The sequence below is a fragment of the Poromitra crassiceps genome (genome assembly GCF_964638095.1).
Source record: "Poromitra crassiceps genome assembly, chromosome: 9".
Lineage (NCBI taxonomy): Eukaryota > Metazoa > Chordata > Actinopteri > Beryciformes > Melamphaidae > Poromitra > Poromitra crassiceps.
Genome location: NC_139630.1, coordinates 16,738,552 through 16,765,575, shown reverse-complemented (window position 1 = coordinate 16,765,575; position 27,024 = coordinate 16,738,552). Strand labels below are relative to the sequence as shown.

General features: G+C 44.8%; 2 protein-coding genes across 2 annotated transcripts in view; both read right to left on the bottom strand.

Moving 5' to 3' along the window:
• Window positions 1-27,024, bottom strand: part of LOC310782187 (NLR family CARD domain-containing protein 3-like) — a gene marked incomplete at its 5' end in the record, with an annotated part of 55,957 nt that overhangs the window by 12,679 nt on the left and 16,254 nt on the right. Inside the window, 6 exons of the mRNA XM_083642873.1 lie at window positions 7,002-7,175; window positions 7,638-7,811; window positions 7,925-8,098; window positions 18,252-20,052; window positions 20,145-20,380; window positions 25,219-25,338. Coding sequence (XP_083498999.1) covers window positions 7,002-7,175; window positions 7,638-7,811; window positions 7,925-8,098; window positions 18,252-20,052; window positions 20,145-20,380; window positions 25,219-25,338 — 2,679 coding nt within the window. The remainder of the gene's footprint in view (window positions 1-7,001; window positions 7,176-7,637; window positions 7,812-7,924; window positions 8,099-18,251; window positions 20,053-20,144; window positions 20,381-25,218; window positions 25,339-27,024) is intronic.
• LOC310782646 (NACHT, LRR and PYD domains-containing protein 12-like) overlaps window positions 1-27,024 on the bottom strand; it is a 179,955-nt gene that overhangs the window by 152,668 nt on the left and 263 nt on the right. The window lies entirely within an intron of this gene.

Sequence of the window (27,024 nt, the reverse complement as noted above, 5' to 3'; positions counted from 1 at the left end):
AATGTGCAATATGGGTCAGGTACCAGTCCCATTCTGTGTCTGATTCTCACTGTTAGATATCCTCTATGACAACATTTCACATGTATATATTGATGACTTGGGTTCTTCGAAGCACCAGTAACATCAACCCAAATTATAATATATTTTAGAATATAAGTCTTATCCTAGTTATCTATCCCATGCTTGCATTCCACATGTAGGCATATATTTCTGGGAGTTTAAAGTATCATAGCTATATGTCACTATCTGTTTTGGAGCATTCTTCATCCAATCTAGAATAGGGTGTTATTTTAAACCTGACCCCCAGGGAACCCCGTAGGCTTTACAGACTGGCCTTATTCTGAAGTAAAGAAAAGAGTGTTTATCGATATTGTATTGGGAGACTAGTTCTTGGAAGTTACGGATATTATCTGCCCCATTGATATCTTGAAGAGTTGTAATACCTTTATCCTCCCATGATTTGTTACCGAATGGTTTCCCCCCAGTTAGAAGGTGAGTGTTGTTCCATAACGGAGACAACCTATTCCATACACTTTTGACTTTCAGGAACCTTTCTGCTGCTCTAAAGACTTGTAGCATGAGTAAAAATAGGACCGTAATGTAGACCACATTTCTTGGTAGTTAAACCTATAAGGAGAAAATCCTTCAATCTTATTGGTGTTATTAACTCTTGTTCCACAGTTTTCCAAGGTGAAACTTTACCATCCAACCAATAACTGAGACTCCTTAATATGAATGTCCAGTGATACAGATTGAAATGTGGACACGCCCATCCTCCACTTTTTGAATTGAAGAGCTGACCACTTTATGTGGGTCTTTTAGTATTCCAAGCATAACCTCGTAGTAAGGAGTCCAGTTTTTGCCAATAACCTGTCAGGGGAGCAAGTGGGATTATTGAACTGATCAAATGAATGTGGGGTAAAATGTTCATTTTAATGACAGATATACAAGCTGGGACAGATGCTGGCAGGTGTCTCCATCTTGCAATATCTTCTACTTTTTCAGCACTAAGAATAGCATAAATCTAATAATAGATAATGGGTAGATTCTGATTTATACATTTGCTTAGTTTTGCAAGGCGCGTGCACAGGGCACATTGAGCATGCATATAGGCAGCCTATAGTTTTTATTCAGTTTGAGACATTTTATTTGGCTTGTTGACAGGGAAATGAAAAGGAAGTGATGTCAGAAGAAAGGCAGCTTCGCTCAGCCAATAGATAATCATATATTTTTGGAGAATAAATAGATATAATAAATAGAAAAATAGATAAACTGTGCCAACATAGAGGGGACCACGGACCATGGGTTTCACGAGTACACCCCCTCCTCCCGGACACACCCATCTACTCACCGATTCGTTCCCGTTTGCGCCGCCACTATTCAACTCCCTTTCACTTTATGTTCATTCTGTTTTTCCTTCTGAGAGGAGGAGGGCAGGAGAAGCGAGTATCAAGGCCGGAGCAGCACGCTCAGATACACGGTTTAATCAAACAGTCAGATCGTTTCAACACTTTCCTGCTGTTTACTCATCCGCCACCATCAGCTGTCCTCCGTGCCTTCAGCAATCTCTGCATTCTCTCTGATCAGCTGTTTCCTTGTTCACACCAGTGGTTCCTAACCTTTTTTGTCTTATGTACATCTTGAGCTGTTGTGCCATGCCAATAGTACCCCCTCACTCAAGCGTGTACTTTGTACCGCAAAGAAAACACTGTGGCTCATCCATGGTTGATCCACAGACGTACGAGTAGCCTAAATCCATACAAAATATGTTTGTCACTGAACTGCCTGTGTTTGGGATTATATATATATATATATCAGTGGTGGCTGGTGAGCTTGGAAGCAGGGGAGGAAGCTAGTGCGGCGACCGAAGGTCGCCGCCCCTTTTCGGCGGCGACCGAAGGTCGCCGCCGAAAAAAATTTGGGCTTTTTTTTTTCACGTGTGCGCGCGCGCGTGCGCGCATGTGTGTGTGTGTATTTGCCATGTTTCCCATGCTGTCAAGCCTCTTAGCTTTCCACCCAGTGAGGAGCATTGCATTAGCACCCAGTGAGAGGACTACAGGACGGAACAGCACCTGGCACCTGAGGCGGTGCCAGGGAAAATATGACGTGTGCTCTGCTGCTGATACTCTCACCCACAAGCAGTTTTTGCCCAAAACGCCCAAATCTCATTTTAAATTAGCATTAGGATTAGACTGTTGTGATGTCATTATTCAGTTTTAACCATCAATAATTGTTCCTTTTCTCATTATTTCATTTCTCAGAGTAAATACTGTATATTTATTTCGAGATTTTTGTCAATTATTTGTGCTGTTATGGTTATAATTAGCCTAGTTACTCACTTCTACACTATCTTAGATTGTGTTACTTATGGATGGCATGGAATTATAGTGAAAATAGATTATCCCCCCTTTTTGCTGGGGACCCCACTTTGAAAACCACTGGCTTAGGCTAGAACTGTTGCGAGAAGGTTTCAGGATTTATCTCTATGCATTAGGCTGTGATTACTATTTATATAAATCTATTTATTCACATAGATTCATGATATATTATGTTATACAGCCTACCTGTGACATCAATGTTTTGATTCATCCTATGATGTCTCACACTCAGGTGTGCTTTCACAAGACAGGTGTTGTCCATTCAATCAGCTAACCTGTCTTTATAATGGCTGTCTTGCACTGTTTGTATGATACTTGACAAAGTCTATGGCCGAAACTGTTGTCAAATAGCGTTAAATTACACTTAATTGCATCTGGAACGAGAGTGTGTCTTCATGTGCACAGTGCTGCACTACTCATTTAGTTATCAACTTTGGAGCGTTATTTACCCCCCCTTCCCTTCATCCTAGGTTGACATGCTTCATCCCAATCGATTCCTTATTTCTTCTACTTTCATATGATATAAAGATCACCACTCAAGCTTTAAAATTGAGCCCGCTGTCAGCTATCGATTTACAGGCCAAATTCAGTTAAAAAATGTGTGAATTAAAGCTTCGCGGGTTTTAGTATAAGAAATTACAGGATGAAACTTCAATACGACAAAAATAGCGCTGCTCGGTGAACCATTTCCACGCCGAATTTAATAGAAGGTTCGGATAACTTGAAATCAATTGACTTACTTGAATATCCGTGCTGTCTGTAGGGGAAACGCTGCAGTCGAGACGTTGCAAATATTCCAGTTTTCTGACATTGCAAAAAGCCCGTATCGCGCAGCTCAATTCTCCCCGCAACTCGAAACTCGTTTTGGTGGTAATCCAATATCAACGACTGTCTGGCTTGTGAACACTTACTGATTGATAAAAAAGTAAATAAAAATAAGAGGGAAATATGATATGCTGCTAACTGTCTCAGTAAATCCTTCCTGTCAGGTCAAGCAGTGGATTTCACCTCCTTGATTCAGCGTGACCACAGACCAGGCAGTGGAACAACGTTGCCGATTTTCAGACGTATTCAGCATTGGACAATACAGAATGTCAATCAATGTCAAGCAATCTATCAATCAAACAACAACCAATTAGGGTTTCACCTGGTTTCACGGGCTAAGGGAGAGCTCCCCTCCTCCTCAATCTGATTCGTTGGAAAACACATCACTCTCACTGTTTTCTGTGAATTGCAAGTCTTTTTCAACCAATCTTATTTTTTCATTAGATAAATTACCAAATAAATCAAGCCCACAGGGCGGGTGTTTTTTTATCCCCTCCCCCATGCTGGGACCAGGGCCAGAGTGACTCGTCTGCATGGAGCTATATAATGAATGAAAAAATGAGCGTCTGCACATAAGAAAAAACACATTTGATTGATATTTTATTATAAAAAAAAATATGAAAAATGAAAAATATAAAAATAAAAATAAAAAATATTTTTTTTTAATATATATTTTTTTTATATAAAATCCCCAATCTAATAGAGGAGGACCATCCTCCTATGCCTCACTGGAAAAACCTCCTCTGATATATATATATATATATATATATACGTGCATCACACCTAAAACCTGTCTGTAGCTGCCTCTGGAGGCTGATTGGTGCATCACACCTAAAACCCGCCTGTAGCAGCCTCTGGAGCACACATGGGCAACATACGGCCCGCGGGCGGGCGCCCCCTGTGTGGCCCGCGATGGAATTGCAAAAAAAAAAAAAAAAAAAATTACAGTGCACCTGAACGCAACATGCAAGATACCCGCTGAATAAGTATCCAAATGTTCATGTCATTCTGGCCAATACTCTTCTGTTATAGCATTTCAGTCTGGAATATGGAATATCTTTCAATAATATGTATGACTAAAAGGCTAAAAGTAATCTCATGTGTAAGAAATGACTGTTCTACATTGAAGTAGAAATTTAAATAATTAACTTGTTGGTTTTGGATTTATTTAGCTTCAAGAGTGCATTTTTGTTCTTGTGTGACCCTCAACACAGGCTTTGAGAATCCTAGGCCACTTATTGATACTTATGCTTAAATTAACACACTCATATTCTGGTTTATTTCAAGAAAAACATTTCGGCTAGTGGAAATTCTAATTGGCTGGTAACTTTAAAATCTAGCAGCCATATTGGCAGGTGGTGAAAAAAGTTAATTTCAAGCCCTGCAGGGAGAGCAGGTGGTGACATAGGAGTGAAAAAAGGATCAAATATTGGTGGTTAAGACTGAATAATGACATCACAATTGTTAATTTAAAATGAGTTATTCCTCTAAACCTGGCTTCAAATGCCCCAAATTTTTCGTGCTGGCGCCGTTCAGCCCTCAGCAAAATCTGGTAGCGAGGACATTTTTTTGTGGCCCTCTCTATCAAGATTCAAGATTCAAGATTCAAGATTTTTATTGTCACTCCATGGTACAAGTATCACGTGTGAAATTCTTGTGCTGTGGACTCCGTTTACCACATAGTACAAATAGGCAACAAGCAATGAGCAATAGACAATAAGAAATAGGCATCAATAAGCAATACTAAGCAGCAATAGCCAATAAGGCAGAATAGCGATAAGACAAGTCAGTGGCATATTCATTGCACATAGGTGCACATGTCATGTGCATACGTTAGACGTGTTCAGACATTTTAAATTCGACGTATTTGACATACAGGTGCAAATACCATGTACCTTGTTAAACATACAATTAAACATTAGGCATACATAATGGTAGCAGCTGCAGTACGGTACGGTACGACTACTACACTATTGTGTATGTTAAGGAGTCTCATGGCCTGCGGGAAGAAACTGTTCCTCAAGCGATTTGTGCGTGCTTTTGGAACCCTGTATCTCCTCCCTGAGGGTAGCAGGGAGAACAGGCTGTTGTGGGGATGGTTTGTGTCTTTGATGATCTTCAGGGACCTCCTGAGGCACCGCTGGTTATACAGTTCATGCAGTTCTGGCAACTCATCTCCTGTTACGTGCTGGGCCGCGCGCCTCACCCTCCGTAGCGCCCTGCGGTCCATGGTGGTACAGTTCCCGTACCAGGCGGTGAAGCAGCCAGTCAGCAGGCTTTCAATGGTGCCTCTGTAGAAGTCCCTGAGGATTTCTTTCCTTAGCCCAAATTTATTCAGGCGCCTGAGTCCGTGTATTCGCTGTTGGGCCTTTTTGACAACAGTGGCGGTGTGGCCGGCCCAGGTCAGGTCCTGGTGGATGTTGACTCCCAGGTACTTGAAGCTGTCCACCCTTTCCACCACTGTGCCGTTGATGGTGATTGGGGGGTGTGCGCCCCCCCCTCTCCTGTAGTCCACAATGATCTCCTTGGTCTTGGAGACGTTCAGAGAGAGGTGGTTGTCCTGGCACCATTGTTCCAGGACCCTCACCTCCTCTCTGTAGGCCGTCTCGTCGCCCCCCGAGATCAGCCCCACGACTGCTGTGTCGTCTGCAAACTTCACGATGGTGTTTGAAGTTTGAGTCGCCACACAGTCGTGGGTGTAGAGGTCGTACCAGAAGGGGCTGGAGACGCACCCCTGGCGCGCTCCTATGCTGATGGTCAGTGGGGAGGAGGTGAGGTTGCCCACCCTCACCACCTGGCGGCGGTCTGTCAGGAAGTCCAGGATCCAGTCGCACATCGCTGTGTTTAGTCCCAGGTCCCTGAGTTTGCTTACCAGCCTGGAGGGTACTATGGTGTTGAATGCTGAGCTGTAGTCCACGAACAGCATTCTTACATAGGTGTCCTTCCCCTCCAGGTGGGACAGGGCGGTGTGGAGCACGTGTGCTACTGCATCCGCTGTGCTCCTGTTGGGGCGGTATGCAAACTGTAGCGGGTCGTGGTCCAGGGGGAGTGTGGGGCGGATCTTTGATATGACCAGCTTTTCAAGGCACTTGCTGGCTATTGGCGTGAGGGCTATTGGGCGCCAGTCATTGAGGCTGGTCACTTTTTGCTGTTTGGGAATTGGGATGATTGTTGCTGCCTTGAAGCAGGAGGGAACTCGTCGGAGGGAGAGAGACTGGTTGAAGATGTCTGTGTATACGGCTGCCAGCTGGTGGGCGCAGGCCTTGAGGACCCGTCCGGGCCGGGATGCCGTCCGGGCCGGCCGCCTTGCGTGGGTTGATACGCAGGAACGACCATCAAAGTTGCCCATCCATGGGTTAGCCTACGGCATGACAATATTTGTTCGGCCCCCGGCAACAATCTGGGTATCTCATGTGGCCCCCCCATGAAAAATAGTTGCCCACCCCTGCTGGAGGCTGAATGGTGCATCACACCTAAAACCCGCCTGTAGCAGCCTCTGGAGGCTGATTGGTGCATCCTTGAACTAACATCTTTCTCCCTATTCTTAGGGACAAAAAAATCCAACTAATGTTACTTAAATTTATATATTCCTTCTCAAACTACATTCTACAAGTGCTACTCTATTCAGAAAGTCTTAGCTCGTATAGACTGTTGCATAGTTGATTTCTCTACTGTTGAAAAAATGTGTATTGTAAGTTGCTTTGGCTAACAACATCTGCTGAATGATGTAATGTAATCTAACAGACCTTAGTTTGGAGAAATGTGTCAAATCAGAGAAAAACTGTAAACTGATTTCACCTGAGAGTCTCCAGTCTGCAGTGTGGACTCTCCAGTCCAGCAGACAGCAGCTTCAATGCTGAATCGTGCAAGTCGTTGTTACTCAGGTCCAGCTCTCTTAGATGGGAGGGGTTGGACTTCAGAGCTGAGGCCAGAGTAGCACAGCAGCTTTCTGACAAGCTACAGCACCTCAATCTGAATAAAGAATAAAGCATGTAGATATCTGATGTAAATATACTTGCATAAAGATTCTGGAGTCAGAGGTTGGTCTCAGATGAATATCTTATAGCTTGCAAGATAGATAGATAGATAGATAGATAGAGAGATAGATAGATAGAGATATAGATAGATAGATAGATAGATAGATAGATATAGATATAATTCACAATATAAAATACCCCTGATAGGAAACATGCGGGAAAACCATGTAATCTCGAAGTCAGAGCGTTCAAGGATTTCGACAAAGGATTTTGTAAAATGTTTTTTTTTCTCAAATGGAAACAGCCAACCCCAAAACTACAACATGCTGCTGCTTGAATGAAGTAGAGTGAAGAGTGAATTACTGCGTGTTGTTTTGTTGTCATCACAACATTCAGAAAGTATTCACATAACATTTATAACACTGAAAAGAAAAATTATTTTAAAATGCTGTCTGACCTGAGAGTCTCCAGTCTACAGTGTGGACTCTCCAGTCCTGCAGACAGCAGATTCACCCCAGAATCCTGCACCTTGTTGTTACTCAGGTCCAGCTCTCTCAGATGGGAGGGGTTGGAGCTCAGAGCTGAGGCCAGAGAAGCACAGCAGCTCTCTGACAAGCGGCAGCCACTCAATCTGAATAAAGAATAAAGCATGTAGCTATCTGTAAGAGACATCCCCAAGTTAAGTGCCACCACAATTTTCATCTAATAGTGATGTCAGTACAGAAATAAAATATGCTGTCTGACCTGAGACTCTCCAGTCTACAGTGTGGACTCTTCAGTCCAGTAGACAGCAGCTTCACCCCAGAATCCTGCACCTTGTTGTCACTCAGGTCCAGCTCTGTCAGATGGGAGGGGTTGGAGCTCAGAGCTGAGAACAGGACTTCCCAGTGAGTCTCTGAGAGTCCACAGCCAGACAGTCTGTGATCACAAATGTATGGAAGATGAGTTGTTATCAAGACAGAGCTGAGGCTAAGCATTGGGATGTGAGCATGAGATGTGTGTGGACGAGATTTACCCAGGCAGGTGTGTGTGTGTGTTGACTGCATTTGCAATTTGCCAACTGTGATGTCACTCGAGCAATTGTGATGTCATCAGTGATGTCACTCTAGCAACTGTGATCGACTGCCTATTTGCGCTAAGAGCTCTGAAAAGGACCTCTTACGCGCAAATAGCTCTTTGCGCTGGGTGCGCTGCACGGAGATTACGGCTGCGCTCCCAGCGCAGAGAGGTATTTGCGCAGTGGAAAGTGGCAGATAATTCAGTGAGGCAATCAACTATAACTCACTGAGAAACTTTTATCACATTGCAAAGAGGGAAATGAATTGAGAAAACGTGTTGGACAATGGTGGACATAGGCTATTTACCTTCATAACCCGAAGCGTCGTTGGCACCACAGATGATCTGTCAGTAAGCTCCCTCTGTCCTCGCACGAGTGAGTACACTCTATTATGCATGAAGAGAATTACAGCATATTGGATGCCTCGCGCAAACAGACATTGCAAGACGGGAATCTGATTGGTTTTGATTGACGTAATGCTCAGCCTTGCCTGGCCACGCTTGTGAATAATTCTGGTAGTTAAGACCGCCCAAATCCCGTTTGCGCAGGCATTTTGGGGCGCAGATGATTTTGGGACGGCTCTAATTTGTTGTTGTGAACGTTTGTGCACCCCGTCGAGAATTGCATCCCCAACATAATTCTGGGCTGTTTTAACTTAGCAATCAGGGAGGTCACGTCTACCAGACAATTATATCACTTTTAAACAGTTACATTTCTGTATAAATGATTACAAGTATGCTCCCGTGAGGTGGGGATGCTTTTTTTGCTGCTGGGCGGGGGAGCAAAACTCGGCAGAACACCTGGCAAGGCGGACTGCTATCTTCCCATGCCTTAAGGCACGCGCAAACTGATGCGCAAGCACTATTATTGGATAGCGCCTGTTGGAAGATAGAGAGAGCCCTTTGTGTCTTACTGCCAATATGTGTGTGGCGGGACCTGGCGAGATGTGTGTGGTGGGACCTGGCGAGATGTGTGTGGTGGGACCTGGCGAGGTGGGACCTGGCGAGGTGTGTGTGGTGGGACCTGGCGAGGTGTGTGTGGTGGGACCTGGTGAGATGTGTGTGGTGGGACCTGGTGAGATGTGTGTGGTGGGACCTGGTGAGATGTGTGTGGTGGGACCTGGTGAGATGTGTGTGGTGGGACCTGGTGAGATGTGTGTGGTGGGACCTGGTGAGATGTGTGTGGTGGGACCTGGTGAGATGTGTGTGGTGGGACCTGGCGAGGTGTGTGTGGCGGGAGCATTGAGTGTTGTGTGTATGTGTGCGGGGATGCTGAGATTTGTGTGTTGTGCGTATGTGCAATGTCATCAAGCAGTCATCATCAGTAATGTCACTCGAGCAATTTCTGATGTCACTCAACTGAAAATGATGTTACACAATTGCTGTGATGTCACTCAGGCAGTTGTGATGTTATCAGTGATGTCAATCGAGCAACTGTGACCTTATATACTATAATAATAATCTTTTTTTTACATAATGTGTACATCTTTATTGTTTATTTTATCGAACTCACAGTCCCGTGGGAAGATCGAGTTGAGGAGGCTTATGAGCGCAAGAAAGCTAGGTATGCTGAAATGGCAGCAGAGGCAGAGCAGCGAGGTTGGAGGGCTCGAGTGCGGCCTGTAGAGGTGGGCTGCCGTGGTTTTGTGGCAAAGTCCGTTATTGCCTTACTAACTGAGTTGGGCATTCGGGGACGGAGCCTGAAACTTGCGGTTAGCAACATGTCTCAGGCAGCAGAACGAGCAAGTGAATGGCTGTGGATAAGGAGGAAACATGCTAGCTGGGGAGCTCGCTAAGGTTAGATTGTTTGTTGTTGGTCATGATTAACGGTCCGCATCAACAGGGCTGAATCATTGACGGTGGTGGTGTAGTTAGGGATTGTTTGTTGTTGGTCATGATTAACGGTCCGCATCAACAGGGCTGAATCATTGACAGTGGTGGTGTAGTTAGGGATTGTTTGTTGTTGGTCATGATTAACGGTCCGCATCAACAGGGCTGAATCATTGACAGTGGTGGTGTAGTCAGGAATGTCATACCGAACCGACCTGAGGCTTAGATAGTGAGGTAATATGAGGTAATATGGATAGTGAGGTAATATGCAGTTGTGCGGTGGTAGCATGGAGGGGGGTGTTTCCAGGACGCTGGATTACACCGTTAAGCCTTCTTGAGGTGTCGTGGGCCTAACTTAACGAAACATCAGTGAAGGAAGGTGCCCACTTGAAAACCCCAATGACATGCTTCATACTGCTGTTGGCTAGGGTAGGTAACTGGTGATTTGTGTCTTGTTTATTAGTTTGTTAGCCTGTTAGCTTGTTTTATTCTGGATTGGGCTTCTAAATGTGTTTTTCCTCGGATTTTGGCACAAGGGATAGTAACATCTTGTCCTGTGTATTAATTAATAATTAATTGTAAATAAAATAAAAATCACAGTTGCTCGATCTTATACTAGATGATTGCGTGACATCACTTCCACTTGAGCAAACTTCAAGGACCAGAAAAGCTGCTGAGAAAAGGGCCATGACTAGTATGAACTGCACTGCTTAGCTTACTTCAGCACCTGGGTGTGATTTTCTTTTACAGGGAGTGTACAGGAAGTGTCCTCTAATGTGAACAGTGTCGCCCCCCCCCCCCCCCCCCCGCCCAGGTATACATATATGGGGCCTAGTTAGAAACCTTTCAGACCAACGATGCACAAATTGGCGTAATACGAATAAAAAAAGGACAGAATACATCCACAATACATAAGCGTAAATAATCATTTGCATTATAGACTGTGTGTAATATAAGCAGAAACCAAGCAGAAAACCAAGATTTTTTTTACTTCTAGGGTGGAGACTCTGGAGACGATGTGCCATGGGCGCAACATGTTGTGGGATTTACTGATTTAGAAAATGACAAAAAAATGCCTAAGCTTTACAGGCACAACACAGGATTAACATGACACTACCATAGATTAAAAAAAGACAATGTCATGTAATGATGGTCTCGACCTAGTTTCAAGACGAAGACCAGACACGCTGCCTCACGCCACATGTAATCTAGAAACATAGCGACCTCAGCATCACATGTAATGCTAGCGTGACATCAAGTGCAGTAATCCCAGAGTGACGCGCTAATGCCGTCAGTGCAGTAGTGACGCACTTGCCTAGGTGACGGCGTTAATGTCGTCAGTACCGAAGCCATGACGTGACAGTATTTATAGCCACGCCGAGCGCACCACAGCCCTTGTTCCCTGCCCTCTAGCCGCTGCACTAAGCTGATCCAATTCCTTCTCTGGAAGCCGCGTTTCACTTCTCAAGCTGCCCATTCCTCCAGATTCTGGGGGGGTTCGGGCTCGAGGGGGGCTCGAGCCAACCGGTCGGCGACAAGCGTCGCCCAAGCCAACCGGTCGGCGACAAGCGTCGCCTTCTCGAGCCAACCGGTCGGCGACAAGCGTCGCCTTCCGCCCAGCGGGGTTCGAGCCAACCGTTCGCGGGGGGGAGGCGGGTTCGAGGGGGGCTCGAGCCAACCGGTCGGCGACAAGCGTCGCCCAAGCCAACCGGTCGGCGACAAGCGTCGCCTTCTCGAGCCAACCGGTCGGCGACAAGCGTCGCCTTCCGCCCAGCGGGGTTCGAGCCAACCGTTCGCGGGGGGGAGGCGGGTTCGAGGGGGGCTCGAGCCAACCGGTCGGCGACAAGCGTCGCCTTCTCGAGCCAACCGGTCGGCGACAAGCGTCGCCTTCCGCCCAGCGGGGTTCGAGCCAACCGTTCGGCGACAAGCGGGTTCGAGGGGGGTTCGAGCCAACCGGTCGGCGACAAGCGTCGCCCGAGCCAACCGGTCGGCGACAAGCGTCGCCTTCTCGAGCCAACCGGTCGGCGACAAGCGTCGCCTTCCGCCCAGCGGGGTTCGAGCCAACCGTTTGCCGGGGGGGAGGGCGGGTTCGAGGGGGGCTCGAGCCAACCGGTCGGCGACAAGCGTCGCCCGAGCCAACCGGACGGCGACAAGCGTCGCCTTCTCGAGCCAACCGGTCGGCGACAAGCGTCGCCGTTCGCCCAGCGGGGTTCGAGCCAACCGTTCGGCGACAAGCGGGTTCGAGGGGGGTTCGAGCCAACCGGTCGGCGACAAGCGTCGCCCGAACCAACCGGTCGGCGACAAGCGTCGCCTTCTCGAGCCAACCGGTCGGCGACAAGCGTCGCCTTCCGCCCAGCGGGGTTCGAGCCAACCATTCGGCGACAAGCGTCGCCTTCTCAAGCCAACAGGCCGGCGACAAGCGTCGCCTTCCGCCCAGCGCCCGCCGTATCGCGAGGCGAGCTGACCGGTCGGCCTCTCAGGTTCTCTCTTTGGGGGGGTTCTCCGAGCGGATGCCCTCCCGCCTCGAGAAGAGAGGCATCCTGCCTCAGAGTCGGGGGGAGTTCAACGCCGAACTACGCCAACGCCGAATTATGCCGAACTATGCCAACGCCGAATTATGCCGTAAGTCGCCGTGCTGCCGAGCCAACCGGCCGGCGACGTTTCTCTCTTTTGGGGGGTTCTCCGAGCAGATGCCCTCCCGCCTCAAGAAGAGAGGCATCCTGCCACGGAGTCACTACGCCAAATAATCAGTTGCCATGCTGCCACGCCATCAGAATTAATGCCATACCGCTTCAGGCCATGAATCCTATCGCCATGCCATACTTTAATAAAGCTTGCTGATTAACCTTACCCTCTGGTCTCTCATGATTGAAATGATGGTCTCGACCTAGTTTCAAGACGAAGACCAGACACGCTGCCTCACGCCACATGTAATCTAGAAACATAGCGACCTCAGCATCACATGTAATGCTAGCGTGACATCAAGTGCAGTAATCCCAGAGTGACGCGCTAATGCCGTCAGTGCAGTAGTGACGCACTTGCCTAGGTGACGGCGTTAATGTCGTCAGTACCGAAGCCATGACGTGACAGTATTTATAGCCACGCCGAGCGCACCACAGCCCTCGTTCCCTGCCCTCTAGCCGCTGCACTAAGCTGATCCAATTCCTTCTCTGGAAGCCGCGTTTCACCCCACCCACCTCCCCAGTCCACCACCAATGTATTGACTCCCGAAGAATCCCCTACGGGGGGGGGTTCTCCGAGCAGATGCCCTCCCGCCTCAAGAAGAGAGGCATCCTGCCACGGAGTCACTACGCTAAATAATCAGTTGCCATGCTGCCACGCCATCAGAATTAATGCCATACCGCTTCAGGCCATGAATCCTATCGCCATGCCATACTTTAATAAAGCTTGCTGATTAACCTTACCCTCTGGTCTCTCATGATTGAAATACCAGAGGTGTGGACTCGAGTCACATGTCACAAATCTGATGACTTTAGACTCGACTTGACAAAATCAACAAAAACTTGCAACTCGACTTGGACACCAATGACTTGTGACTTGACTTGGCCTTGAGCGTTTTGACTTGAAAAGACTTGATAGGCTACCTCCAACAAAAAAGAAAAGAAAAAGGAAGTCCTTTTTATTTTGCTGCTTTGCGCCGAAAAATGTCCATGGAACTCAAGTTCAAAGTGACAGTCATCTACACAGCGTAACACGCATTCATTGATCGCAGGATTTAAACGAGTAACATTTAAAAATGTCATAAGCATGTGTTTTTTTTACCTCCGCTAAATTGTGCTTATGGTGTCAGCTACATTCACTTTATGTCGTTTTTACACGTGGGCAAACCGCTTCTCTACAGCTCTTGTCGTTTTCTCTGCCACCAACACTCCTGACTCCCATCTCCACTGGAGACATTTGTGCTTCTATTCCGTGTCAATACGTTGCAAAGTACTCTGCGCATTGTTTGGCCTTTGTATTTGCGCAGTTGCAATTCTAATTAATTAAGCTTCAGATTGTCCAGCGAGGCACCGTAGTGCATTCCTGGGCAGACCGTGCACCAGCTCCCCACACGCTCCGCTGCTTTTATGGTCAGCGCTGCAGCCAAGTGATCATCATGTTACATTGTACAGTGATAAGTGAGAAACGGGCCATGAAAAGTGACAATGAAAAGCCGGTATGTGCACTACTGCAGTTTCACTCTGAAACGAGCGGATATCAGCACATGAATAGAAGCACCAAGCTTGTTTTTGCTGAATGTAAAACAGTGATTCAGTTCTCAGCCCTAATGTACTAGGCTGGGTACATTCACTGGGTGAATGTACCTACTGACTGTAAAGCGCTTTGGATAAAAGCACTATATAAATGCGGGCCATTTACCATTTAGGCTACTTTGTGCTACTGGCAGTGTAATGAGCAGCCAGCATAGGGTCAAAAACATGACCAAATACTGCAGCCCATAAGCTGAAAATCTAAAATCTAATCTGAGCCTCAAAATCCTCCTTGCTTTTTTTTCTATGCAAAGGTTTCCATCTGTGCAGCTCATTTCCAGCTCTCATATGTATTTTATATAGCCTATAAGCACAATTACAAGGTGCTTTACAAATACAAGCCAAAGAGATACAAGAATACAAGAACAGACCGAAAAGCTGGGTTGCAGGAACAAACAGAAAAATACACAAGGAATGATGAAAACTCTACTATAGCCTATATCCTACACAATACTATAAACCTGTTTTAACAAATGAATACAAATTGTATTTGTTCATTAACAAACATGATGTCACTACTATAATGAGGAGGAGGGGCTCTGCTGTTGACTTGAAGGCAGGATAAGACAAGGGGAATCTTTCATAGATATTACACCAATAAAGAGGTTAAAGGGGCTAAAGAATGAAACATAAATAACGACCAATCTGTTAGGCAGGTAACTGTAATGTGATGACTGGAACTGTAACAGTAATGATCTGTTAGGCAGGTAACTGTAATGTGATGACTGAAACTGTAACAGGAATGATCTGTTAGGCAGGTAACTGTAATGTGATGACTGAAACTGTAACAGTAATGATCTGTTAGGCAGGTAACTGTAATGTGATAACTGAAACTGTAACAGTAATGATCTGTTAGGCAGGTTACTGTAATGTGATGACTGAAACTGTAACAGTAATGATCTGTTAGGCAGGTAACTGTAATGTGATGACTGAAACTGTAACAGTAATGATCTGTTAGGCAGGTAACTGTAATGTGATGACTGAAAATGTAACAGGAATGATCTGTTAGGCAGGTAACTGTAATGTGATGACTGAAACTGTAACAGTAATGATCTGTTAGGCAGGTTACTGTAATGTGATGACTGAAACTGTAACAGTAATGATCTGTTAGGCAGGTAACTGTAATGTGATGACTGAAACTGTAACAGTAATGATATGTTAGGCAGGTAACTGTAATGTGATGACTGAAACTAACAGTAATGATCTGTTAGGCAGGTAACTGTAATGTGATGACTGAAACTAACAGTAATGATCTGTTAGGCAGGTAACTGTAATGTGATGACTGAAACTGGAACAGTAATGATCTGTTAGGCAGGTAACTGTAATGTGATGACTGAAACTAACAGTAATGATCTGTTAGGCAGGTAACTGTAATGTGATGACTGAAACTAACAGTAATGATCTGTTAGGCAGGTAACTGTAATGTGATGACTGAAACTAACAGTAATGATCTGTTAGGCAGGTAACTGTAATGTGATGACTGAAACTAACAGTAATGATCTGTTAGGCAGGTAACTGTAATGTGATGACTGAAACTAACAGTAATGATCTGTTAGGCAGGTAACTGTAATGTGATGACTGAAACTGTAACAGTAATGATCTGTTAGGCAGGTAACTGTAATGTGATGACTGAAACGGTAACAGTAATGATCTGTTAGGCAGGTAACTGTAATGTGATGACTGAAACTGTAACAGTAATGATCTGTTAGGCAGGTAACTGTAATGTGATGACTGAAACTGTAACAGTAATGATCTGTTAGGCAGGTAACTGTAATGTGATGACTGAAACTGTAACAGTAATGATCTGTTAGGCAGGTAACTGTAATGTGATGACTGAAACTGTAACAGTAATGATCTGTTAGGCAGGTAACTGTAATGTGATGACTGAAACTGTAACAGTAATGATCTGTTAGGCAGGTTACTGTAATGTGATGACTGAAACTGTAACAGTAATGATCTGTTAGGCAGGTAACTGTAATGTGATGACTGAAACTGTAACAGTAATGATCTGTTAGGCAGGTAACTGTAATGTGATGACTGAAACTGTAACAGTAATGATCTGTTAGGCAGGTAACTGTAATGTGATGACTGAAACTGTAACAGTAATGATCTGTTAGGCAGGTAACTGTAATGTGATGACTGAAACTGTAACAGTAATGATCTGTTAGGCAGGTAACTGTAATGTGATGACTGAAACTGTAACAGTAATGATCTGTTAGGCAGGTTACTGTAATGTGATGACTGAAACTGTAACAGTAATGATCTGTTAGGCAGGTAACTGTAATGTGATGACTGAAACTGTAACAGTAATGATCTGTTAGGCAGGTAACTGTAATGTGATGACTGAAACTGTAACAGTAATGATCTGTTAGGCAGGTAACTGTAATGTGATGACTGAAACTGTAACAGTAATGATCTGTTAGGCAGGTAACTGTAATGTGATGACTGAAACTGTAACAGTAATTAATGCCTTACTTTACTCTGTTACCACATCACTTTGTAATGTGTTACTGTTACGCCCGTTAAGACCAGTGGTAGCCAACACGGTGCTCGCGGGCGCCTGATCACCTGCATGGAGCCAATGAGTCGCCCGCAGGCCGCATTCTAAACATATATATATATATTTTGTTTTATTTTTTGACGTTATGTCCCACAGGTCTCCTGCCTCTCATTCATTCATTCACTCACCATTATGTTCCTCCTGTGTGTATTTAAATGCAGACCATTTACCATTTAGAATGCATTTGTTTGGATCATGTGGTTTTGGACAACCAATAGAAAGACAGTATCCACAGATGGAACAGGGAAGAAATGTAACTCTCTTCTCCTCTCTGCCTTCTTAGTTTTGATTTCAACATAGTGATTCAATCCACAGTAAAACATGACAGATTGTTACACCTTCAAAATTAGTTTTTCCTTCATTAAAAACACTTGATTCAGCATTTTTGGGTTCCTCATGATAAAGAAACCATCATTTTATCAAATTGATTTTCTATTGCCTGTGTGTATTTGTGGTGCTGTGGGTTCAGAGCGATCTCCATGTGACCTAAATGTGCTGCTGGTCTTATAGAAGAGAATGTGCTTGAAGGAAGAAGATAAAGAAACAATGATGTCAGGTATTGGGGATGAATGAATGATTGAATGATGAGTAGCTTGTAAAACGGTCAAAACAGCTTCTGGACAGAGATATCCAGTGCTTCATTAAAACACCACTCTGGCAGTCAGGAAGGATGAAATATAGAATGAACGTAAACGATTCATCGATGAGCGGTTGTTGTACGTTATGTTTCAGTCAGACTTGTCACCTTTACAGACAAATATGTTTACAGGTGTTCTCTTTTGAAACACCAATAAAGGAGTTTAGGAATTTTATCTTTCAACTCATAATGTTCAAAAAAATTGACAAATGCAATATTGTTTCAAATCAGCTTATTTAAGATTAACAGAATGATTAATAAACTTGGAATTTGAAATGTATATCTGTGTATTCCTATGATGGTAAAACATTTATAGTAATGATTTTGAGGAATCATTAACAGTCATTTGTGAACAGCAGAATCTCCTCTAATCGATTCAATGCATAATAATCAAACCAAAGCAAATTTATATTATTCGGGATGATTATATCAAACAGGAATACCTCCACATCACTCTCTACCCTTCAGGTAGCACTGAGTCTCGAAAAGGTTGATGACCCCTGCTCAAGACTGTACCCCTGCATGTAAAACAATGCTATTATAGTGTGTATGTTTGAGGAACATGTGATGACCCTCCCACTCTGACTCCCTCACTCCCTCCCTTACTACATTGAGTCGGGTTATAACATAACAGATAGATACATCGTTATTGTAATTTGATGTCATCAGGTAAGAAGGTTATTCTACAATGTGGATAATATTAACATCAGGACTAACCGAGCCTTCCTGCAGTTCCTCACAGCTGGGACCAGTCTCCGTCGTCCCTCCTCGGTTGTGTTGTAGGCCTCCAGGTCCAACACATCCAGAACCTCCTCTGACATCTGCAGCATGTAGGCCAGAGCTGAGCAGTGGATCTCAGAGAGTTTCTTCTCTGATCTGTGCTCTGACTTCAGGAACTGTTGGATCTCCTGATGTACTGAGTGATCGTTCATCTCCATCAAACAGTGGAAGATGTTGATGCTTCTGTCAGGAGAGATGTCTATATCAGTGTTCAACTCCTTCAGTTTGCTGATGGCTCTCTGGATGCTTTCTGGTCTGCTCTCTGTCTGACCCAGCAGGTCTCCCAAGACTCTCTCGCTGGATTCCAGTGAGAGGCCATGAAGGAAGCGGACAAAGAGGTCAAGGTGGCCATTTTCACTCTCCAGGGATTTGTCCATGGCTGCACTCAGGAAGACATCCAGGGTTGGACCACTGTCTTCATGCCAGCCTCTTTCCAGGAATGTGTCCAGTATGTTCTCATCCATGTTTGTGTAACAGTGGAACATGTAGACTGCAGCGAGAAACTCCTGAATGCTTAGATGAACAAAGCAGTAAACTGTCTTCTGGAAGAGCACATACTCTCTTTTGAAGATCTCTGTGCAGACTCCTGAGAACACTGAGGCCTCTCTGACATCAAGACCGCACTTCTCCAGATCTTCTTGGTAGAACATGAGGTTGCCTTCCTCCAGATGTTCAAACGCCAGCCTCCCCAGCTTCAGAAGAAGTTCTCTGTCAGTCTCCATCAACTCCTGTTGACTCATCTCATGTCTCTCTTCGTACTTCTGCTTCTTCCTCTGTGTCTGAACCAGCAGGAAGTGTGAGTACATCTCAGTCAGGCTCTTGGGCAGCTCTCCTCTCTGTTCTTTAGTCAACATGTGCTCCAGAACTGTAGCAGTGATCCAACAGAAAACTGGGATGTGGCACATGATGTGGAGGATCCTGGATGCCTTGATGTGTGAGATGATTCTGCTGGCCTGCTCCTCATCACTGGATCTCCTCCTGAAGTACTCCTCCTTTTGGGGGTCAGTGAACCCTCGTACCTCTGTTACCCTGTCAACACATGTAGGAGGGATCTGATTGGCTGCTGCAGGTCGGGAAGTGACCCAGAGGAGAGCCAGGGGAAGCAGATTCCCCTTGATGAGGTTTGTCAACAGCACGTCTACTGATGATGTCTGTGTGACGTCAGTCACAACCTCATTGTTCTCGAAATCCAGCAAAAGCCTGCTTTCATCCAGGCCGTCAAAGATGAACAAAACCTTGCAGACAGAGAGCTGCTCTGCTGTGACCATCTGTAATGTTGGATGGAAAACATGAAGCAGCTTGAGAAGACTGTACTGCTCATCTTTGATCAAGTTCAGCTCCCGGAAGGAAAGCAGAATCACCAGACTGACATCGTGATTTTCCAAACCCTCTGCCCAGTCCAGAGTGAACTTCTGCACTAAGAAGGTTTTTCCAATGCCAGCCACGCCCTGCGTCAGAACTACTCTGATGTGTGCCTCTTTGCCAGGCAAGGGTTGAAAGATGTCCTGGCACTTGATTGGAGTGTCATGGAGGGTCTCCATCTTGGATGCTGTCTCCAGCTGCCACACCTCATGTTGGGTATTAACCCCTTCAATCTGTCCCACCGTGATGTAGAGCACAGTGTAGATCCTGTTGAGGGAGGTTCCACTTCCTGCTTCAGTTCCTTCTGTCACAAATCCACATCTCTTTATCAGAATGATCTTATGCTGGTCTAAAGCCTCCAGCAGAGCACCATCCACTGGAAGAGAAGAAATAAGCAAGCGTTTAATAATATGATATTGTTTATAGTTTTAGAAATGGTGACAACAGTAGACAGACCCCCAGTCTTACATTGAGCGATGCTGGTTTGACTGAGTTTCTGCAGTGCAGGTCTTGTTCTGGATCTTTTTCCACACTGGGGACAGGCAGAGTCTCCTGATGAAGCAGACTGGTCCCAGTATGAGGTGATGCACTGTGTGCAGAACCAGTGTCCACAGCTGGTAAAGACTGGATCCCTCAGAAGCTCCTGACACAATGCACAGCAGGACAGCTGCTGCTTCACAACACCTAGACTCCTCTTCCTCTCTCTGTAGGGACGAAGGCAATGTATTATGACTGATCAGAAAACATTAAGATGTAACTCAAAAATAATTCAAAATCAAGTTTTAACTAACTTTTGTTGCTCAGATAGCATCATGCTGCAACAACGTGTAAAGTATATATTTTTTTATATTTAACTTGATATTGTGTAGAACGGTGTTTATATGGATTCCAATTTTTGTTTATTCTGTTATTGCATCTGATACCATGCTTGGGTTATACAGTATACAGCCAAATATATACTGTATGTTCAGAGCATTTTTAACGGTGCTCATTTTTCTGCCCCTATTTCTCTTTTAAGCCCACTTTTTTCTATGTATTTCTATGTATTTTTCTGGGCTATTACCTGTGTGATGTGTGAATTAGTATCAATTATGTTTGGATGCGCTCCACCCTGGGAGGTGTTGATTGTTTTAGAGCCTATCAGCCTATGCTTGCAATGTTATTTGGGTGTGTTTCATCCTCCAAACATTCCTGACCTTGACGAAGATCCAATGTAGGATCCAAACTACGGCTTGGAGGAAGTGTGCAAGCTGTTTTCCACTACAGTTCATCTACATCAGTGATCCTCACTATTTCTTCGATGAGAGCCGCACTGGCAGGACAAAGTCAATAGGAGAGCCACTTTTACCGCAAAACACCAAAAGCCACCCCAACCACATCTGCCTACCATTTTTTTGTTTTATTGTTTTCCACACACACACACACACACACACACACACACACACACACACACACACACACACACACATATTTCAGGCCTGGAGGGATTTCAAAACGTACACCGACCGCAACGGTGGGGGCCATCACTGGCGATGCTGAAGTTTTAGCTAACCTGTTCACATCTATGTTCGCAATGGCATCCCAAGTATCATCATACTATTATGGGATGCGATGCGAACAGTTGTATTATGGGATGTGCGTTTCCCAGGCAACGACACACGTTGACACGTTTTGGAACAGCGGTGCACGCTGGCACAATACTCCTAAAAGCAAAATGCTTATTGTTTTGAATGATTTGGCACCTTCTATTACTGTCAACACCTTCTCAAATACACTACTGCCGCATGCGCTAGGACGTGTCATCAGTGATGTTATCTGGGGTCGTAAGGTGTTTCGGGTCTGTCAACATCATACACCCTCGCCCAGTAGACCCAGCCGAGGCCAATTAAGACCCCGACTCACGTCCCAGAAGCCGCTACGGATCAGCCTTACTACTCTGTCTGCAACGTTGCCCGCGGGAGGGGTAAAAGAGAACCCAATCCGCTGCAATAGAGCTAGTGCTACGCCGCAGTATTGGCCCTTCGGTGCATGGAGGATCTAGGCTCTGTGGGTTACTCCTGGCCGTGCTCCTCCTTCGTCTCACCAGACCCTCCCGGGGCAAAGGCAATCCAGAGGCTGAGAGGATACCTCAAGGACGCCTCAAGAGGGCCTGTGCGCTGCACGTCATTTACCTGCGTCGAGCACCTCGCTCTAGCCTGAAGGACCCCAGGCCGCGCCGATCTTGCGCAGATTTTCAGGAGGCTAATCCGTAGCGTTTGTGGATTTCTCCCTCACGAGAGAGCCAAGATGGGGTGCTAATCCCATCCCGTACCGGGTTGCCGTCTCTCCGGCCGTCAACTGTCTCTCCAGCTCGTCACCAAACTATACTTGGTTGTCACCTAGTCTTTCCTAAGTGTCACTGGCCAGAGGCAAGCCAGGATTCTACATTCTCAAATACACTACTGCCGCATGCGCTAGGACGTGTCATCAGTATTGTTGTATTGTAATAATATGCCATAAAGGTTTATTGAAATTTTGGGGAGAGCAGGAAAAATAAGGCCAGGTGGAAACCTGGCATAGGGCCGGTGCATGGTAGCCTATTGCCTATTACTTATCCTACTGCATAGGCTAAAGTACCCGCTAACGTTCACGTAGCATATTAATTAATTAATCGTTCGGGGAATAGCTTATTATACGCTGTAACGTTATGGACTGCTAACGTTCACGTAGCATATTAATTAATCGTTCGGGCAATTGGTTATTATACGCTGTAACGTTATGGACCGCTAACGTTCACGTAGCATATTAATGAATCGTTCGGGCAATTGGTTATTATACGCTATTATAGGCTGTAACGTTATGGAGATTTCATTTAAATTACTGCCTGTCTATTGTGTTATGTTATACAACTGCTACGGACTCCACTCGCCAGCACCCCCCTCCCCCCAGCTCTTTCTAAACAAAGACTCCTCATGTCTCCACTCCGCGAGTGCATATAGTGGAGACATACCTAGCAACAATGAGATGATAGCCTATTACTTAGCCTACTGCATAGGCTAAAGTACCTGCTAACGTTCACGTAGCATATTCATTACCCTTACTGTGGCATGTCAAGCTGCAGCGTCCTCCGTGTAACGAGCAAAAAAGTAGTGTGGAGCTGCAGCGTCCTCCGTGTCCGTGTAACGAGCTAGCCACAGTATACCTGGGCCGTTTCTCAATACCAAGAATGCATTCTTGTTCTTGTGTTCTTGGGGAGAACGTTCTTGCTAGTCGTTCTTGGAAGAATTAACTTGCTAGGTCACAAGCACACATGACGCTGTTGGCAGTTTGAGACGATGCATTCTTGAGGGTATTGCGCAATACCAGCGCAGAGGCCGCCTGCAGTACTACACAAATAAAAAGCTCAGCTGATGTAGATGCAGCCAATTGTGCTCTGGAACTTTTTGCCATTTTTCGCCATAAATGTTCGTAAACTGGCACTTATTGAAACCTACTACCCTGCTTGTAGGCATCAAAAGTCATCAGAAATTAATTTAGTGATGAAATAAAACTTTAAATTGTAAAAAACTTTCCGGAGCTTATGGCGTCTTCTCTGCTGCGTTCTGCCTCTGCTTATGCCGAAATGCATGCTGGGAGTGTGGAAAGACATTTAGAACCTGAATCCGTGCTCAAATGGTCTGGGCGACAGAGTCGAATGTAGGGGCCCTGCTGTGCATGCTGCACACTGGCCCCAAAAAAACTAAAAACTAAAAATAAAATATATATATATATTTTTTTTTTCTTCCAATTTCTTAGAGCCGCCAACTAAAGCTTCGAGAGCCGCCAAAAAACATTTACATTTACAAAACATTTCTTCTCCAACGTTGTACTAGAGAAATATAGATGTTTAATTGTATGTTTAATTAGGTATATGCTATTTGCACCTGTACGTCAAATACGTCGAATTTAAAATGTTTAAGCACGTCTAAAGTATGCACATGACATGTGCACCTATGTGCAGTGAATATGCCACTGTCTCTGACTTGTCTTATCACTCTACTGCCTTATTGCTTGTTGTGTCTCTTGTTGTTTTTGCACTCATATGCCCTGTTATATTTGTACTATGTTGTAAACGGAGTCCACAGCACAAGAATTTCACACGTGATACTTGTACCACGGAGTGACAATAAAAATCTTGAATCTTGAATATACAAGACGAAAAGATGATTTAATAAAGTTTACAACATCTGTTATATTCATTCAGAATATTTATTGTGAATTAAAATTTACATCACAGATGTTTGCGAATATTGTCTTTGAGTGAATTCCAACATGCAAGTTGTTAACTCATTAAGTGCCATAGACGACCTAACTCGTCTTACATAATCCAGCGCTTAAGTGCCAAGGACGAGCTAACTCGTCTTACATAAACATTTTTTTTTTTGACGGTGGGACATCAATCAACCCCTTTTACATCTTCGAGATAACTATTTGGAGCAAGAGCATGTGTGTAATCTATTTTACCGACCACTAAGTGGCGACAGAGACCGAGAGAAGTCACAGCCACGGGACCCAAAAGCCACAAAAGCAGCCGCCTCCCGCGGAAATGGCTTGGCGATTTTACAGTCAGAAGCCCGGACACACACACACAGAACGGACAGAGATCCCTTCCCCCCAGAGCCGCGCAGCAACGCGCGAACACACACACACACACACACACACACACACACACACACACACACACACACACACACACACACACACACACACACCGCGGGAGCAAGCCATTCAAGGAAATGGCGACGCGATTTTACAGTAATCCATTTCAGACTCGTCTTGCCCGACAGGCAGACAGGCAGGCAGGCAGCAGCAACGCGCTTCTGACACGCCCGCTGTTAGAGCCAGGAGGAAGGAGGAGAAGACACACGGAGGGAGGAGTTTGAATGAGAGGGGTGTTTCCTGTTGTTATGGAGGAAATTACTGTTCAAAACTATTGTTTAGAATGTCTGACGGTCTTACTGATGCCAAAAATGAATGGTTAAAGTGACTGTTTCACAAAAAGCCATTTATCTCTGAATAAATTTCCAGACGCTGAAACCATGCTGTACTCAACGGCTAATATCTACATAACTACTAACTCTGCAAACTAACTCTTTTAGACAGAGAAAGCACACATTCTATTAGTTATTTTTAGATGATTGGTGTTCATGAATTCTTAACAGAAAAGAATCCTCGGCTCTTCTAAAATGAGCCAGAATCGTCAAAAACACCCCTGGCACAACTTACCTACAGGAATGAAAACATGGCTGGCATTCAATGTGTTAAGTATGTTGTTGATTTTTTTTTTAATAGTTTCTGGCTAACATGATCCAGAAGATCCATTTTGGAAGAACAGCTGTACTGCAGAGCGGTGAGCAGTTATTTTCTCTTTGCACAGTCTTTCCTTCATAGCTTCACTACAAGCTTTGCTTCATCAATAGTCCTCTCATAGTGTGGAATGTAACAGTGAAGGAAACTTCTAAATGAGACAACAGCTCTCCATCATTATGACTCAGGTTTTGGCTTCGATAACCAGTTCTCTTACTTTGTGTCTGAAGGTCCAGGTTCATTACTGAAGTTTGGAGGATGTCCTTTAGACCAGTCACTCTTCGTAGACAGACAGCTGGGTACTGGAGACTCTGCTCTCTGCCTGTGGTACTGACCTCTGAAACACAAATGTTTGATACATATCATCATTAGTTTTAGTAAAGACAGACAACAATGTGACCAGGGTTCGAGTTACAATATGATCATTGTGGGGGTCTCTAAAATAACCCGGCAACGATACGAGTGTTGGAGAGAGAGTTCATTATGTGGTCACACACAGCACACGCACGCACGCACACACACAAACACACACACACACACACACACACACACACACACACACACACACACACATACACACACACACACACACACACACACACACACACACAGATGTGCTCGGTTATGAGAGAGACAGAGAGAGAGACCACGATGGCCGCGTTTGAGGTGGACGTGTGTGAGGAGGCTCCTAAAAAGTCAGTCTGCTAATCTAGCCTATAATGTACATTTTGGCTGCAATTAAGGGGACACCTTTTGGAGCAGAATGTAGCTTATTTCCACTTAACTGTTACAAAATAAAAAAGTGGATTTGATGATCTGATCCAAGCTTTATTCTGAGCCTCTGAGAAATATCCAGCCCAAATGCTTGGATGAGTGCCGGCACCTGCTGCCTCCGGTATGCCTACCTCACAGCCCACAAGAATGTCTGAGGGCATGACTCTAGAGAAACAACAATGTCTGAGAGCCTGGCTTTCTCACTATAGACCGGATGTGATGACTCTTTCTGAAAGTTGGTCAAACATCTGATGATGCAATTCAAATTGATAACTTTGTTTTGTTTAGACTTTAGAGCAGAGAGGGGCAGTAGAGAGGGAGGCATGGCAACATACTTTATGTCTCCTCTAAATTGAGGTCACACCTATTTCTCAAGTTGACGTATATTTTCGTGAAGTATTTTGAGTCTCTCTTTGTGAATATCATTTTTGATCATAATTTGATTTTTGTTTCTCACCCAGATATGATAATTAAGTCAGGGGTTCTTTCTGATTGTTTTAGTGACCGTTGTGCCATTTTGTGTTTGGAAAATCATCATCATATCCCATCTTCCTCCAAGATATATCCGTATGAGGCAGTGCGAAAATATAAATACTGAGCACTTTATTCATGATGTCACTGCAATAGAGTGGGACAAGTTTCAGTTGATACCTTATGTTGAAGATGCATGGATAATTCTTTTTTAGGGAATTTACTAAAGTTATCGACAAACATGCCGCTTGGAAAACAATGAAAGTTAAAGGGAAACATTTAATTTAGATTTTTGTTTTTCACACCACACAATGAAAACAACACGAGATCATTGACACTGCTCACTTTTGGTCCAGCTGCACTTCTGCATTTAGGGCATCCAAATTGGTGGCTCGCACTAATTATTACAGGTGTAGACGATCAAATTGTTATGATCCCCATCATCAGATTAGTTCATAAATATCAGTTTCATTTGACACTGCTGATGCACCTTCCACTGACAAGTGGTGCTATTTTCATTATTTATTATATTTGATATCTATTCTATAGAGCAGGGGTTTTAAAAGTCTGAGACTGTGAGCCTCCCCCCAGACAAATCTTGGGCACAAGCCGGTGCAGGTTCTGTCTGAGCCCGGCCCGGCCCATCCCATTGGCTGCCTTTATGGGCCCGAGTCTAGTTTAAACCCGAAATGTTCTTAGTTGGCTGTTTATCTAAAGTATATCCATGTTGTCTGTTCCGTCTCGTGAAAAATACAGTGATTATTAAGGTTACAATGTT